We start from the raw sequence: 16,230 nt of genomic DNA, 5'->3' as shown, positions 1-16,230 counted from the left end.
CTAACCAAATAGCGCAGACACTTCAAACTTTCCATATAGTTAAAATTAATTGAAATCTTGTGCACAGGTTATATTTGAAAAAATTAAGTTATTAAATCATTAACAATTGTATCCAATTGCTATGATTATATAGGTTAGCCAGACAGACTCAGGTCAAAAACTTAGGTAACTTTTAAATGGGGCTGTTGTGAGACCAGAGTAACTACTAATCAACATCATGCAAATTAGCTGTAGAGGAAGGAATTGATTCTATGAAGGAGACTGATCACAGGTAACAAGAGCGCTTATTGACAGAATACTGGGCCCAATTGTCATTGCTCTTCAGAGATTTCGTGAGTGCATACTAGCTTGGATATCAGTGCTCGAAAGACTTCCTGCAGCACTACCTCCTCGGCACCACTGCACACTGAGGCAGTTTTGCTCGGGAAACTGAGGAAGGAACAGAGGGGAGTCCTTACTATCTTGATACATTGGGACTGATCTCTCCGACCTCCCCTTTAACATAGTGCCAGTCTCACTAATACAGATCTTGAAACCCATAAGTCAATTGCAAATTAAGGGCCAGATTCACCAGTACGCTTCAGCTGCTTTGGGCTTCCCTGGTGACGCAAAGCAAGTGTAAACCTAAATCCCCTGGCTTGGTTTACTCTGGCTAGTTTATTGTACTGATGAATCTGTTCTCAAAAGTGAAATAATAAAAAACAACAATTTAAGATCAATACTACATATCATCAAGATGTTAAAAATATTGCAGGGAAGCATACTCTGTGGGTTTCTTATTTAGTGCTAATGTATGACATTTTTAATAAATTTAAACACATTAAGGCCAAAAAACCCGCACAGAAACAAAAACCTGCATTAAGGTGGTGTTGATGTTGAGAGTGTCAGTAACATAAGTATAAAAAAAACACATTACAGGGATTCTGCAATTATCCCAAACCCAAGAGTTACAAAGCCAGGGAATTCAGAGTAAAAAGTTACACTTAAAAGAAATCCAAACATATTAAGGTAAGAAATGCATAGTTAAGATACCTTAACTCTGCCCTGTAGTGATGTCATGAAGGAGGAAAAAAAACAATGTGTCTTTTAATGTCAGTGCCTTAATAGTGTTGTTGTAGCCATGTTGGTCCCAGGATATTAGAGACACAAGGTGAATGAGGTAATAGGTTTTATTGGACCAACTTCCAACAAAGAGTTGCTTGTTTCTCCCACCCACAGAAGTTGGTCCAATAAAAATATTACCTCACTCACCTTGTCTCTCTTAAGAGTGCATTTTTTAAATCTTGTTTGGATTTCTTTTGAGCATAACCTTAACTCTGAATTTCCTGAGTTTATAACATTTGGTTTTGGGATAATTACAACATCCTCGTAATGAGTTGGTTATTCTTGCGTTATTGATACATACTATCAACCTCAACTCCATCATAATATTTTTTTTTCCTGGGAATATACACTGGGCTTCAAAGAGCATGAAATTTTTGCTTGTGAATACTATAAATCCAACGGCACTGGAAAATGAAATAATTGTGTTAGCTGTTCATAGAATCATAGACTATCAGGGTTGGAAGGGACCTCAGGAGGTCATCTAGTCCAACCCCCTGCTTAAAGCAGGACCAACCCCCAACTAAATCATCCCAGACAGGGCTTTTGTCAAGCCTGACCTTGATAACCTCTAAGGAAGGAGATTCCACCACCTCCCTAGGTAACCCATTCCAGTGCTTCACCACCCTCCTAGTGAAAAAGTTTTTCCTAATATCCAACCTAAACCTCCCCTACTGCAACTTGAGACCTTTACTCCTTGTTCTGTCATCAGCTACCACTGAGAACAGTCTAGATCCATCCTCTTTGGAACTCCCCTTCAGGTAGTTGAAAGCAGCTATCAAATCCCCCCTCATCCTTCTCTTCTGCCAACTAAACAATCCCAGTTCCCTCAACCTCTCATTGTAAGTCATGTGCTCCAGCCCGCTAATCATTTTTGTTGCCCTCTGCTGGACTCTTTCCAATTTTTCCACATCCTTCTTGTAGTGTGGGGCCCAAAACTGGACACAGTACTCCAGATGAGGCCTCACCAATGTTGAGTAACAGTTTTATAGAATGAATTTACTATAGTACCACAAGCCCAGGATATAAGACAGGGTGAGATCAGCTCATCTGGACTGGAGAAATGGGACATGAATGTAAGGGGGGAAAAACTATAATTCTGGGAAATTATTTTTCCTTACTGCTCTCTACTAATCTCCTGTATTTTTTGTATTTTTCTGTGGTGGTTAGTTCCTCTCCAATGGCACTGATGTTGAATGCTGTTAAGAAAAATGCACAGTCTGTCCAAAGCAGTCATTTGGATACAATTATTTCAGATCAGTACAATTAAACCATACTTTTCAGTGTGAGGTTACTGATTAGACACAGGTTTTTGGTAATCTGGATGTTATTTATGGTCTACCTCTATTTAATTGAGGTGAAGAGGGATGGGTGCATAAATGCACAGGAGAGCCTAGTATCTCAGAAAATATGAATATTTAGTGAGCAGGGCAAGGGCCAAGAGGGTCAGCCAAATTCCTTTGGGCTGTGTCACAGCTCCTAGAGACCAGCTGTAGCCCTCTTTGTATGGGGGCTACAATTGATCAATCCCAGTATCTTTAATTAGAGCAGCAATTGTCCAGGAGGTGGCCAAGTACTACTTGTAAAAGATGGTACCAGCTGGAAATAGGCCTCTTCCTGCAATGCTCCCCTTCCCCGGCCATGAAAATATCACCTCTCTCCCCCTTTCTTTTGGGTTATTGCATGCTGGTTTCTATTGCCTCATTCCTCTCTGTTTGTGTGTGGTTGCACGTTGTACATCACGTTACTGTAGCGTGTCATCTGTTTGCGTGGGTACCTTCTCACTCCCACTCTGACTCTTGTATGCTGGGTAAAGGTGCTGGAGGGATGTAAAGCACTCTAAAAGCCCTGAATCTCACTGATGGAGAATTCTTCCTGTGCAGAAAGCAATGCAGCCAGCTGCAGGCTGTTTTTGGTGGACACTCTTGCAAACCCTGGTGTAGGAGCTCGGGTGGTAGGGGCATGAAGTCTGGAGCTGCAGAATATAGTGCTGCAGAGATTCTGGGGTGCACTGCCACCATAGGCAGCTCCCCAATGCTGTATACGTTATGCTGGGAACCACTCTGGTCCCCAGAGCAGATCAGAATCAGTAGGGTGTAAAGGTGGCTTACAACCACTTTAGCCCCTTCTCTCCCCCTACGTTGCAAGATCTGTGCTCCTTTCTTTGTACAGACCAGCATCTCACCCCAGGATTTAAAAACAACTACACACATTCACATTGCACAAGCACATTTGGACTTCAAAGCAATTGTGCAGGTTTCCTCTTTCATGGGTACAGTCTATTTGCTCAGTATGCATGGGTGTCATGGTTCTGACTTGATGTTTGTTTCACAGGGTCACAACTTTAGGCACCTGGCAGTGGCAGAAGAAGTTAGTTCCCCTCAGCAGGGATAGAAATATTGGAGGATGGCACAAATCCAAAGTTAAGGGTAATACTTTTTCCTCCACAAATTAGACATTAACCTACCTCTTATGGAAAAGAGAGCTGGATTCAGAAGGAGACCTAACCCCTGATGGCTAGGCATGGTGGTTTCTTCTTGCAGTAGCCTGCTCTGGACTGTAGGCATTGAAATAACAAGGGCATGATAGGGTTTTGTGTTTTAAACAGGATGTTTAAGCCTAGGACACTTTAGCATGCTCTGGGTTTGTACATGAGAAGGTGTGAGGGAGCAGCTCAAGTCTGCTCTTACTTTTTCACATTTCATTTCAGCTAGGACAGATTGCCTCTAATGTTTGTCTCTGTCCTCAATGGACACTGCCACTCACAAAGGAAAGGAAACTAGAACAATGCAAACTATACTGTAAACATAAGAGGAGATGTATGCTGAGAACGTATTTCACAAGATGAAGGCTTTATTTCACTTTACATTTATTTTTATTATTACAAAAATTTTAGATTTAACAAAAGTTTTCCTTATAATTACTTTAAATTCCTGGATTTTGTATTGATACCATAATTTGAATATTCAGTTAGAGTCTGCAGCTAGAACATGTCATCTCCTGAATTTCAGTATAGTCTTTCCCTCCTCTAAATACACACACACAAACACACCCACACTAATTAGTGTGTAACTGTAAAAACAAAAAAGCAAGTTCTTCTGCACCTGAACTGGGTGCTGAAATGCTGGCTCAAAAAAGAATCATGTCGTCAGTCTAAAAACTTGTGCCTAAGCCACTCATCCTTCCTTTAATGACCACAAAACTGGTTTGTCTGCTTTTCACAGACACGCAGAAAATAATTAGGAAGATTATGTTTTTAATATACCAGCAATATTTCTGACCATGAACTACATACTGAAGGATTTTAAACTTCATTAAGGTAAGAACAGCTGTTGTAGCCTGCTAATCACTAGTGCTTAAGCTTTTCTTTCTGCAGTCACCTGAATACAGTTAACACACATTATTTTGGACAAGCCACTACAAATAATGTCATCAATATTTCATTGCAGCAGTAAGTCTCTTCTGCATTCATGAACCATTGAACCCCCCATTATTGCTACTTCTGTATCATCTTTATAGTTAAATATAAATTTATTGTTTTTATAGACTGTCAAGCACAAGCAGAAACCAAATATCACTCACATGATTCTACTTATGGTTTTTAATGTGTTACTTCTCCTCACTAGTACCTTGTTACAGGCCATTGATCAGAATGGTTCTTTTGGTTTTGGCCAGCTGTAAATTCACAAGTCGCCATACCCATTGTAGAAAAAAAAAAACGATGAAACACAGCACCTGGTAGACACAAGGCTTTGCATGGCTGATGAAAACAGTCACAAAATTGGAAAAAATTTGGACTTTAGAACAAGCCCTGCAGTACTTACCCTGGAAAACTCTCACTGATTTCTACTGAAGTCAATACATTTTTTCCCTGAGTTAGGGGTGAAGGATTTGGTCCTTTGTCAGCTAAGGAATCTAACATTCAATTATAAAATCTGGAAATATGTTTAATATGAAAACAGTTAAAAAATAAAGTGACTAGCTTTTTGGATAATGAATCAATATGTACAGTCTTTTGGGAGAATGAGAAATGATCCTCCTCTCTTTTCCTTTCTTTAGCCCCATTTAAAAAAAATTAACTCAAGAAATAAAAGCCCCTCTCTCTTTTAGAAATGTACCACTCTGTACTGTTTCTAATATTTTCAATCAGACCTTTAGGGTACAGCAATTCCTGGCAGTACTGATCCAGGACACAAACAACATAAAAGTCCATCTTCCATGCTTGAAAAGTCTTTGAAGGAGATGGAAGGCAGAATTTTTGTGTAATCTTAAGCCTTATCTACACTAGAAAAATTCTGATAGCATAGCCATACCAGTATATATACTGACAAACCTACGAGTGTAGAAGCAGCATATACCGGCATAAAAGTGCTTTTCCTTATGTCTCTCATAGAATCAGTGTTAACCATACTGTCAAAAGCTCTTTTATGCTTGTATACATATCTCTATACTAGGGCTTATACGGACATAGCAACATCAGTTAAGACAAACAAAAAAAAATCATACCCCTAACTGATAAGGCTATGCAATTATAATTCTGAAGTGTAGACAAGACTGTACATAGAACAAAAGCCAAACTAATGTTTGACATGCACTATAAATTGTAATGTGATTGACATCAGGTCATAAATGCAAGGATTTTATCAATTGTAGTTTTTTTACACTCATCTTTCCCATCTTGTGCAGTTTCTATTATATTATAATGACTCTGCACCATTGATATAGGATGTCAATAGAAACAGCTTGTTCCTGTTTTATTATCATATGATAATAAGAGAAATAACAAACAAAAAACTGCATATATGGAGATCTAGCAATTGCACAAAATCAAGAACTTTCAGCATAAAAATGGTTAGTCAAATGACATTCAGTTATTGGAGAAGTGGTGATATGCAAGATTCCCAGACCAGTACATTTATGTACAAGTGGTTAAAAAAAAGGCTAGAACACCACCATTAACCTGAATTTCTTTTGTTTTGTGGCTTATCAGAATATACCAAGAATAGCAAAAGTTTTAATGTACTTTCATTTGGTATGATTTTAAAATGAAGTACATGGATCTTCTTGTACTCAGCTGCTTGGGATTTAATACATACCAGTGAGAAAGGTACAAGGTACAGTCACAATTCTAGCCATTATTTGTCTAATACACAATGGTTCTAGGGCAGAAGGTTTGCTTTCAATAGCCAGCAATTAGAAAGGAAGAATAAAAACCATGCAGAAATACTCACAGCTTTGGTTTGGCAAGGACTGGTGGTGGTTCCTTTGTGGGTGAAAGCAGGACAGCTGGAGCTGGGGCAGATTTATCACTGCTAGCTTTGCTGTTAATCACTCCATTTGCTTCATGACTGGGATGGATGCCATTGGTTTTCTTCTCAGCAGAGTTGAGCTGTAACTGAACGGCTGCTATGTTGGGTCTATACTCAGTGTTGTTCACCTGTTGGCTCTCTGTATGCTTCTTTGGAGGAAGCTCAAGAGAACTAATCTCTAGAACTGGAGGGGGAGGTGGGAAATGTTGGAAATCATCACTGTTGGATTCTCTTGTTGACAGCTCATGGCTAGAGCTTTCAGAGTTGGCTAAAACAAAAAAGAAGATAATTGCTGTCCAACAAGCCATATTCAAACTACATAACAGATACTTCAACTCATATGCACAGTGTGCTTTTAGTTCATTAAAGGTGAGATCACTTCACTTTTGTTATATATAGTAGCTACATCAGCTGGATATTCTTTCGGAAGCTTTCACAAATATCATGCCAAATTAGATATGCTACTGACTATTCATTTCCTAATTACCCATGATGCAGGTGCAATAGTTGCTAGTTAAGAGTGAACAATTTCCAGTTATTCAAGGACAGCTGCCTGAATGAATTGCCTGCTTTAGAATTTTGTTAGCATTTGCTGCACATATTCAACAACATACATGCAAGTGGTTAGTATACTCCAAAACTTAACTGCCTGCATTTCTGTTTTCAATTTTACATAAAACATAAGGATTTTATTTTCATTTTTTTCAGCATAATTTCATCTATTTTCTTTATGCTTCTGCTGCCCTCTAGCCTCAGAGTTCTGATGTTAAGGAATCTGTTTAGCTTGGTTACATTATTTTTCTAAACCTATCTTGCATAAATAAAAAATTATTATTAAGAAACTAAAACTATAATTTTGGCACACCCAGGGTGTGTTCCATCTGAGGATGGCAACACACTTTGTAACATAGCTTTATCCATCAACTAGGTAGATATTGTCCCCACTTTATGGATGAGACACATTAGCCTCAAAAATATTGTTGACTAGCCCAAGGTCACAGTGGACACCAGTGACAGAGCTGGAAATAGAACTGAGGTTTCCTAGCGTCTCAGTCATTTGACTTAGTTGAAAGAAAAAATTGCCTACATGACCCACTAAGAAGTGTACTTTAACACAGGGGTAATAAATATGGTATGGATTGGATTTATTTCTGTGGGTTGCTGGTTTTAGTACTGAGAATTTGTCAATGGACTTAAGTTTAAGTTTCTTAAAAAAAATTATTTCTTGTATCAAGAGCCTGTGACAGGCACATTCTAATGAACAAAAATCACAGAATCATAGAAATGTTGGGAGGTCATCCAGTTGAGCCCCCCATGCTGAGGCAGAACCAAGTAATCCCTGACAGGTATTTATCTAACCTTTTCTTAAAAACCTCCAGTGATGGGGATCCATCGCCTCCCTGGGAGCCCTATTCCAGAATTTAACTACCCTTATAGTGGGAAAGTTTTCCCTAATATCTAACCTAAAAAAATAACAGCCTTTTGACGGGTTTGACTTCTGGCTTTCACACATTTCACTCCAGCTATTTATTCTTCAGAGTTCCATTTATTCAATGACATTCCTACCGGATATTTTCTTCATAATTCCATGGTGATGTTACTTTTTCATGTTCGTATGTGGCCTTACTATCATCCCTTTCATTAACACTGTGGCTGCTTAAATAACTTCTTCTTGTTTTTTTGTTATTCCCCGGGTGCTTTTTTAGGCTCAGGGCAGCACATGAAAAGAGTCTTCACGCGCCTGCCTGCATTGCTGCGGGAAGAGGCAGCTTTTTTCAGCTGCAGCCGCTTGATTGTACTTGACCCGCTCTATTAGCAGCTGGATTTCTGGAAAAGATTTATAGGCGTCCATATGTCTTCTTTTTAAATGTCTTTTGAGGATAAATGCAATAACCTGCCCTTATTCTCCATTAAGGACAGCTTTCAGACTCAGAGCATAATCAGCCAGTGCTGGAAGATGTGGGAAGACTCACACAAAGATTGAACAGTAGATGCAGCAAGAAGTTGCCTAAACAAAATCTCGGTCTTGCAGCAACTGTTTTCTACAAAGGCAGTAGCCAGATAACTGCACAGATGTCATATACGTTAGATCAGGGGTGGGCAAACTACAGCCCAGGGGCCGCATCTGGCCCTCCAGGCATTTTAATCTGGCACTCGAGCGCCCGCCAAGGAGCGGGGTCTTAGGCTTGCCCCACTCCACTGCTTCAGCTGGGGAGTGGAGTCGGGGGCTTGCCCCACTCCATGCAGCTCCCAGAAGCAGCAGCATGTTCCCCTCCAGCTCCTATGTGTAGGGGCAGCCAGAGGGCTCCACAAGCTGCCCCTGCCCCAAGCACCGCCCCTGCAACTCCCATTGGCCAGGAAACTCAGCCAATGGGAGCTGCAGAGGCAGTACCTGTGGACAGGGCAGCGCGCAGAGCTGTCTGGCCACGCCTCCATGCAGGAACCGGAGGGGAGACATCATGCTGTTTCTGGGAGCTGCATGAGGTAAGCACCACCCGGAGCCTGCCCCCTGACTCCCTCCTGTGCCCCAACCCCCTGCCCCAGCCCTGATATCCCTCCTGCCCTCTGAACCTCTCGGTCTCAGCCCTGAGCACCTCCCTGCATCTCCAACCCTTCATTCCCAGCCCCAACCCCAGCCCAGAGCCCGTACCCACAGCCAGAGCCGTCCCGCACCTGAATTCCCAATTTCGTGAGCATTCATGGCCCGCCATACAATTTCCATACTCAGATTTGGCCCTCAGGCCAAAAAGTTTGCCCACCCTGTGTTAGACTATCTAAGAACTGCAATGTACAGTTCGTCTGCCCTTTTGACACATACCTGAGCAGACGGTAAGTTGTGCACTGCTTGTTACTGACCCATATTCATTTGTTGCTGTGCATGTGAAGGTTCCTGCATCTTCTGCAAAAGTCTCTGCAATTACTAATGTACATATCTCTTCTAGAAATGAATAGAGAGGAACAAACCAATGATCAGCTATGTAAGATGCTGTACATGGAGTTGTGCATTTAAATATCTCAGTGCATTATGAGACAGAAGGCTAAAGGTCACCTGCTAATCACTCAAAGTATATTGCTTTAAAAAATGGTTGCACATCCTAAACAGAGAGCTCAATAAATCTGTTTTCAAAGGGGCCTAAATCTCACCGTTTTTCATTACCATATTTGTGTACACAAAAGCTGACTTTTGTCTACAAATTGCCTTTGCATATGCAAATAATCTAACTATCCAGTTTCCATATGCAAACACAACTTGCACACTTTAATCCAAGTCATATCTAAGCTTTTTTGCTTGCAGATTACAATATGGCCTCTCCCCCTCCCCCCACCAACACCACCACATCCAAAATCTTGCATTTATAAAAATGTAAGAAACAGCAAAATTCTTTGGCCTAGAACAAACCACTACTAAACAGATACACTTTTAAAAAACCCAATAAGACATTAAACAAATATTGAAGTCTCTCTCATTTGAAAAAAAAGTCAGTTTGGATTGAATATTTAGCTCCTTCTATTGCTCCCTGCTTTTTTTCCATACACGTGTGCCTCTCTGATTACCCTTAACAAGCATACCATAGTTATGATCTGGTTGTACTGAAGTCAACAGGAGTTTTGCCATCAACTTCAATGAGACCAAAATCTGGAGCTGTGCTGCCTAACCTTCAGCAGGGTCCAAGTTGGAAAGCTTGCATCAAAGTCCAAATTTACCTTAAGTTTGGGACTGTTCAAGTCTCAATTTGAGCTTAGCTGCAGGGGTTATTTTACTATGGATAAAGTCTCCTTATTTTCATCACTTTCATTCACTATAATGGTAATATTTTTGATTAATTGGGCTATATTTTCAGTTTCTCCCAGAAAGTCACCCTATTTTATCTCCTACTGTAACTGTACATGATACAGTGAGCTATAAATAAAAGGCTGATACACTATATTGATAATTCTTAGGGCTGTCAAGCAATTAAAAAATTAATCGTGATTAATTACACTGTTAAACAATAATAGAATACCATTTAACTATTTTGGATGTTTTCTACATTTTCAAATATATTTTTTTCAATTACAGCACAGAATACAAAGTGTACGGTGCTCACTTTATATTTATTTTTCATTACAAGTATTTGCACTGTAAAGCCTCCCCACAAAATAGTATTTTTCAATTCACCTAATACAATTACTACAGTGTAATCTCTTTATCATGAAAGTTGAACTTACAAATGTAGAATTATGTGCAAAAACCCAACTGCATTCAAAAATAAAACAATGTAAAATTTTAAGAGCCTGTAAGTCCACTCAGTCCTACTTTTTGTTCATCCAGTCGCTCAGACAAACAAGTTTGTTTACATTTGCATGAGCTAATGCTGCCCACTTCTTGTTTACAATGTCACCTGAAAGTGAAAACAGTTGTTCTCAGGGCATTGTTGTAGCCAGCATCACAAGATATTTATGTGCCACATGCACTAAAGATTCATATGCCCCTTCATGCTTCAACCACCATTCCAGAAGACATGCGTCCATGCTGATGATGGGTTCTGCTTGATAACAGTCCACAACAGCACAGACCGACACATATTCATCTTCATTATCTGAGTCAGATGCCACCAGCAGAAGTTTGATTTTCTTTTTTGGCGGTTCGGGTTCTGTAGTTTCCTCATCGGAGTGTTGCTCTTTTAAGACTTCTGAAAGCATGCTCCACATCTTGTCCCTCTCAGATTTTGGAAGGCACTTCAGATGTTTAAACCATGGGTAGAGTGCTGTAGCTCTCTTTAGAAATCTCACATTGGTGCCTTCTTTGCGTTTTGTGAAATCTGCAGTGAAAGTGTTCTTAAAATGAACAACATGTGCTGGGTCATTATCTGAGACTGCTATAACATGAAATATATGGCAGAATGCACATAAAACAGAACAGGAGACATACAATTGTTCCCCAGGAGTTCAGTCACAAATGTAATTAACGCATCTTTTTTTAACGAGCATAATTAACATGGAAGCATGTCCTCTGGAATGGTGGCCGAAGCAGGAAGGGGCATACGAATGTTTATCATATCTGGCACGTAAATGCCTTGTAATGCCAGCTACAAAAGTGCCATGCAAATGCCTGTTCTCACTTTCTGGTGACATTGTAAATAAGAAGAGGGCAGCATTATCTCCTGTAAATGTAAACAAACATGTTTGTCTTAGCAATTGACTGAACAAGAAGTAGGACTGAGTGGACTTGTAGGCTCTGAAGTTTTACACTGTTTTGATTTTGAGTGCAGTTATGTAACAATAAAAAAATTGACATTGTAAATTGTACTTTCACAACAGAGAGTGCACTACAAGACTTGTATGAGGCAAATTTACAAATACTATTTCTTTTGTTTATCATTTTTACAGTACAAATATTTGTAATAAAAATAATATACACTTCGATTTCAGTTACAACACAGAATACATTATATATGAAAATGTAGAAAAACATCCAAAATATTTATTAAATTTCGATTGGTATTCTATTGTTTAACAGTGCTATTAAAACTGTGATTAATCATGATTAATTTTTTTAATCGTGATTAATTTTCTTGGAGTTAATTGCTTGAGTTAACTGTGATTAATCAACAGCCCTAATAATTCTACAATAGTTTATGGAAGCAGATTTAAATAATCCTGATCTTGCACAGTTCTAATGGATAGTTTCATTCTAAGGCTGCTCTGGACAATTGGGGCAGGTCTACACTTAAAATATTGTGGGGATGCAGCCGCATAACTGTAGCGCTTCAGTGAAAACACACCTACGCCAATGGGAGAGCTTCTCCTGTCAGTGCAGTTAATCCACCTCCACGAGAGGCAGTAGCTATGGGAACGGGAAAAGCCCTCCAGATCACACAGTGGGGATTAGGTTGGTATAACTGCATCACTCAGGGGTGTGGATTTTTCACACCCCTGAGTGACACAGTTATACCAACATAAGTTTGCCCTGTAGAGCTAGTCTTAAAAGCTTCCTTTCATAACACGCATTTTATAACACCTCCCCATCCCTCCACACTATAGGTCATTGACTATTAAACACATACCACATTTTGAAAAGACCCTGCTTCAAAGGAAACAATTTTGCACTCTAATGTAGAACTCTGCATATTCATCTGATTACCAAATACTACAACTGGCAACCCGCAGAGTTGGAAAAAGCAGCAGACTATTGAATTTCATGTGGGAATCAGTGTATGGAAAAGAGCAGTAAGGCTGGGTCATTTACTAATGCCTTCTCTAAGGTTAAATAATGAAACTTTGGGAGTCATTCTTAAAGTTTCATTGAGGGCAGCAAACCAATGTCTCTATCAAAATTAAATGATTTTTCCTTTTTAAAATTATCATGTATCCAACAAGACTTCCTGTGTTGAGACTGGCTGAAAATGAATTATTAATTAAAAGTTTGGCATAGAATTTATATTTTTTTTCCAGACAGTAGAACACTTTTTTTTGGGAGCACAGAACAGTCAGTCTGTGTTATTGCAGTAAAGGTGTCTGGTAGTACTGTAGCATGCTGGATTTTATCTTACCCAGATGAAGATTAATGACTTATGAAAGGTCTTATCAGATAAGTAATGGGTAACACAAGCTTGGTTTTGAACTTCTGAGGTTAGACTTTTCCGAGTCTTGGTGTGTTTTAGGAAGTGGACAGTCTAAGTAACTTTATGCTATATTGTTAACTACACATGAATCCAGAAGGATGTAACAATCCCTTGAAATGGAATTTGATATGGAAACCATGCTACTTAGTTTCCTGTTAAAGAACAGAAGAATTCCAAGTACTGAGTATTTCGGTTTAACAAATGGAAATGGCAAACACCACATTTATCACTCATGTGTTTCTGGACACAAAGACACTAGCCATCTAGCAGAATTATCTTATTTTTCTAAGTGCTTATATAACAAGACAACAAGATGTCCTTTAAGATATTTTTTCAATTTCTTAAAGTGATTAACAGTGGAAGCCCTGAGAACTTACTTTTCAATAATGGATTGATTTAGTTTACTATGTATTTTACCATGATACATTTTATCTATTTAAGTAAAATATTTGCAAATACTACATTTCATTAATAATAAATCTCATAAAAGGTAAAAGTAATTACTATATTTTACAAACTGGCTATTTCTGGGCTGGGTGATTGGACAGTCAAATAGAATTGTGTATTTTTGAGGTTCCATTATGACAAAACCATGAGAAAACTGACTAAAGCTAGGTCACAGTAGTTTCAAAAACCTCTAAGAGCATCTGTCTAATTAAAATATATTTGAGGGGTAAGCAAACTGCCATTGGTTCAGTGGATTTGTTCCCCAAAACCAAGACTGTTTTTGTCCCACCAGAATTCTTGCAAAAGGATTTATTAGCAAATATTTGTATAAAACACTTGAGTAAAATATAGGTTCATTGTATGTAGGAATTAGGCAAATAATTCCCATAATAGAAGCTGGATAGCTAGTTCTCTGTGTATTTAGTTAAGTTTTAAATACTGATCTTGTGCAATTGGTTTCTTTCCCTGTTGCTGTGTTAACTAAAATCTGGTTATTTGAAGTAAAAAATGTCTGTTCTATTTCCAGCAATCATCAGCTGACAAATAATTTCATCACAGAAATCTGTTCCAGACAGCAGCTCTGAAATGCTGTTCTCAAGGCCTTGAACATATTTAGCACTTGACTAAATGAATACAAAAGCATTCTGTTCGCTGAAACATGTAAAATGCTGAGGCAAGCAAGCACTTGATTATTTTGTCAGTTGGATAACAAGAAGGGTTGTATTTCACACGTTGATCTTTTTCATTTATTGCTTGTGAGTCAGAATCATCATAAGTGAGACCTAAATGTAGCTAAGAAACCTTTCACCCCTGACCTCTATGTCTACAAATAGTATATTTTCTATTAGATCTTTAGGGAACAAAGCTGTACCCATGTCCATGTTGGTATTTCTGTTTTTAGTGTTCTGGTTCTGGAGCATTTTTACTAATTTCTCCCTGGTGTAGTGTTTTTCAGAGATGACCGTTTACTTCCCAGAATGTGTGTGCGCATCACATGAAAGGTGATGCTTTTCTTTGATCTGCAGCTTTGATTTTCAACTTTGATCTTCAGCTTCCTCCATTGTAATGCACATGTAATCCTGGGAAACAAAGAGTTTTTGGCCATGATGCAATGTATAGAGCAACAGCTCTATGCATTTCATAATTCCAAAGCCACAACAGAGTTTGCCATAAAAAAAAAAAAAGAGCGGGTAAGAACAGTGGTCATTTTCTGCACTGTGAAAAACCTGTCAGCTGTAAACCTGTTTCCTATTTCTATTCTTGGTCCTTTATGCCCTGAGCCACCACAGATTAAGAAAGCAATGTACTCAATGGGTCCCCTCTAGTAAACTGGGAATCTGTCTGGAAGGCAGGGAGGAACAAGTAAGTGTAGAACAGAATTAAATGGAGTGTGACGAGAAACCACAGAGTTCCAGCAAAGACAAAGAGGTGCCTCAAATAAAAAGAATAGATAATATCAGCTCAGTCTTGTGAAAACTCTGAACATTTGGTAACAAAAATAATGAAAACGTTAGTTGACGCCTTCTCTTTTATGTAGGGAATTCTGATCATCATTGCTGCACCTCCCTCCCACCTACACAGCAGTTCCAGAGTGATTTCACCTTGTATTCTCATGAGCTCTAAAATTAGAGATTAAAGCTTTACAGCATCTGAAAGATGCAGTGTCAAGATTTCAGAAGACATGCAGCACTGACTAACTCTGGAGATAGTTCATGAGATAGGAGCCACGAAATATTTGGTCAGAACTTAACTGAGGAGAGGTGTGATGGTTAGCAAAATGGTACAGTTTAAGGGCCTGATATCTTATGAGCACCAGAATGAGAAAATGGCTGTTTGTGAGAAAACTGAGAATATAGATTCTTAGTGGTGTTGGGCTCTTTACCAGATAGGTCAATATATTTTAACCATGCCAAGCACCCTCTGCCAGCCTATCCCTGGAAACAACTTAACTCATGAATATTTTAATCAAGAGAAAATAAGGTTTTTTTTGGTGGCAGCATAGAAAAAAAGTCACCCCTCTAGGAATTAGCCACCAATGCTTTTGAGATGATCAGTTTTTGGGTGAGGAGAAGCTGGTTTGTTGTGAGATTTCTCTCTCCTATTTTGCCACTATCTCAATCTATGCAGAGAGTAACTCCACTATGCCTAATGTGCATAGGGATGGAAGAATCTTAAATTTTTGGATTTCACAAAGAGTTGAGAACATTCTGAAAATAGAGAGCTGTACATTTCTTATACAACTAAATATATATATGTGTGAGAGCCTATATTGCAACATAACTTGTAATTGAGGCTTGACTATTAAAACATGCTAATAGGTTATAAATACTTTACAATAATTGTTATAACACATATTTCCAGTTATAAAGTCCCTAAGAATATAAAGAACTAGTGAGCTGACCTTGGACTGGGAAGCACCAACATGCCAACACAGCCTGAGCGGTATGACAAGGACAGAATACAAAATACTGCAGATACACTGGGGTAGCAGAGGACAGCTGCCACAAGAAAACTGAGGTAGTGTTAGTAGGGAGGTGGATCAGAGTAGCAGGGAAAGCTGGGCTTCTATTCTCTCTAATCCATTTATAGTTTCTCTCTCTTAATCTAGTGATAGCTTTAGTTTATTTTACCTTTACTTTTCATTTCTGAATGTTGAGTTACCCCTCTGAATTTAGATGCTGTTGATCTCATGTTCTCTTTTCTTTTACATAGTGAAGAGCCAGAATCTTAGCTGGTGTAAATTGAGATAGTCCTTCAACTTGGGTGGA

The 16,230-nt window shown here is 38.9% G+C and overlaps 1 protein-coding gene across 2 annotated transcripts in view; it reads right to left on the bottom strand.

Moving 5' to 3' along the window:
• PALLD (palladin, cytoskeletal associated protein) overlaps positions 1-16,230 on the bottom strand; it is a 347,129-nt gene that overhangs the window by 177,155 nt on the left and 153,744 nt on the right. For both annotated transcript variants that reach the window (XM_073341571.1, XM_073341572.1), the window contains 2 exons: positions 9,229-9,348; positions 6,333-6,678 (listed from right to left, as the gene is read on the bottom strand). In XM_073341571.1, coding sequence (XP_073197672.1) covers positions 6,333-6,678; positions 9,229-9,348 — 466 coding nt within the window. The remainder of the gene's footprint in view (positions 1-6,332; positions 6,679-9,228; positions 9,349-16,230) is intronic.

Source organism: Lepidochelys kempii, chromosome 4 (assembly GCF_965140265.1).
Source record: "Lepidochelys kempii isolate rLepKem1 chromosome 4, rLepKem1.hap2, whole genome shotgun sequence".
Taxonomy (NCBI): Eukaryota; Metazoa; Chordata; order Testudines; family Cheloniidae; genus Lepidochelys; species Lepidochelys kempii.
Note: the sequence above shows the minus strand (reverse complement) of the source record. Positions and strands in the feature narration are given on the sequence as shown.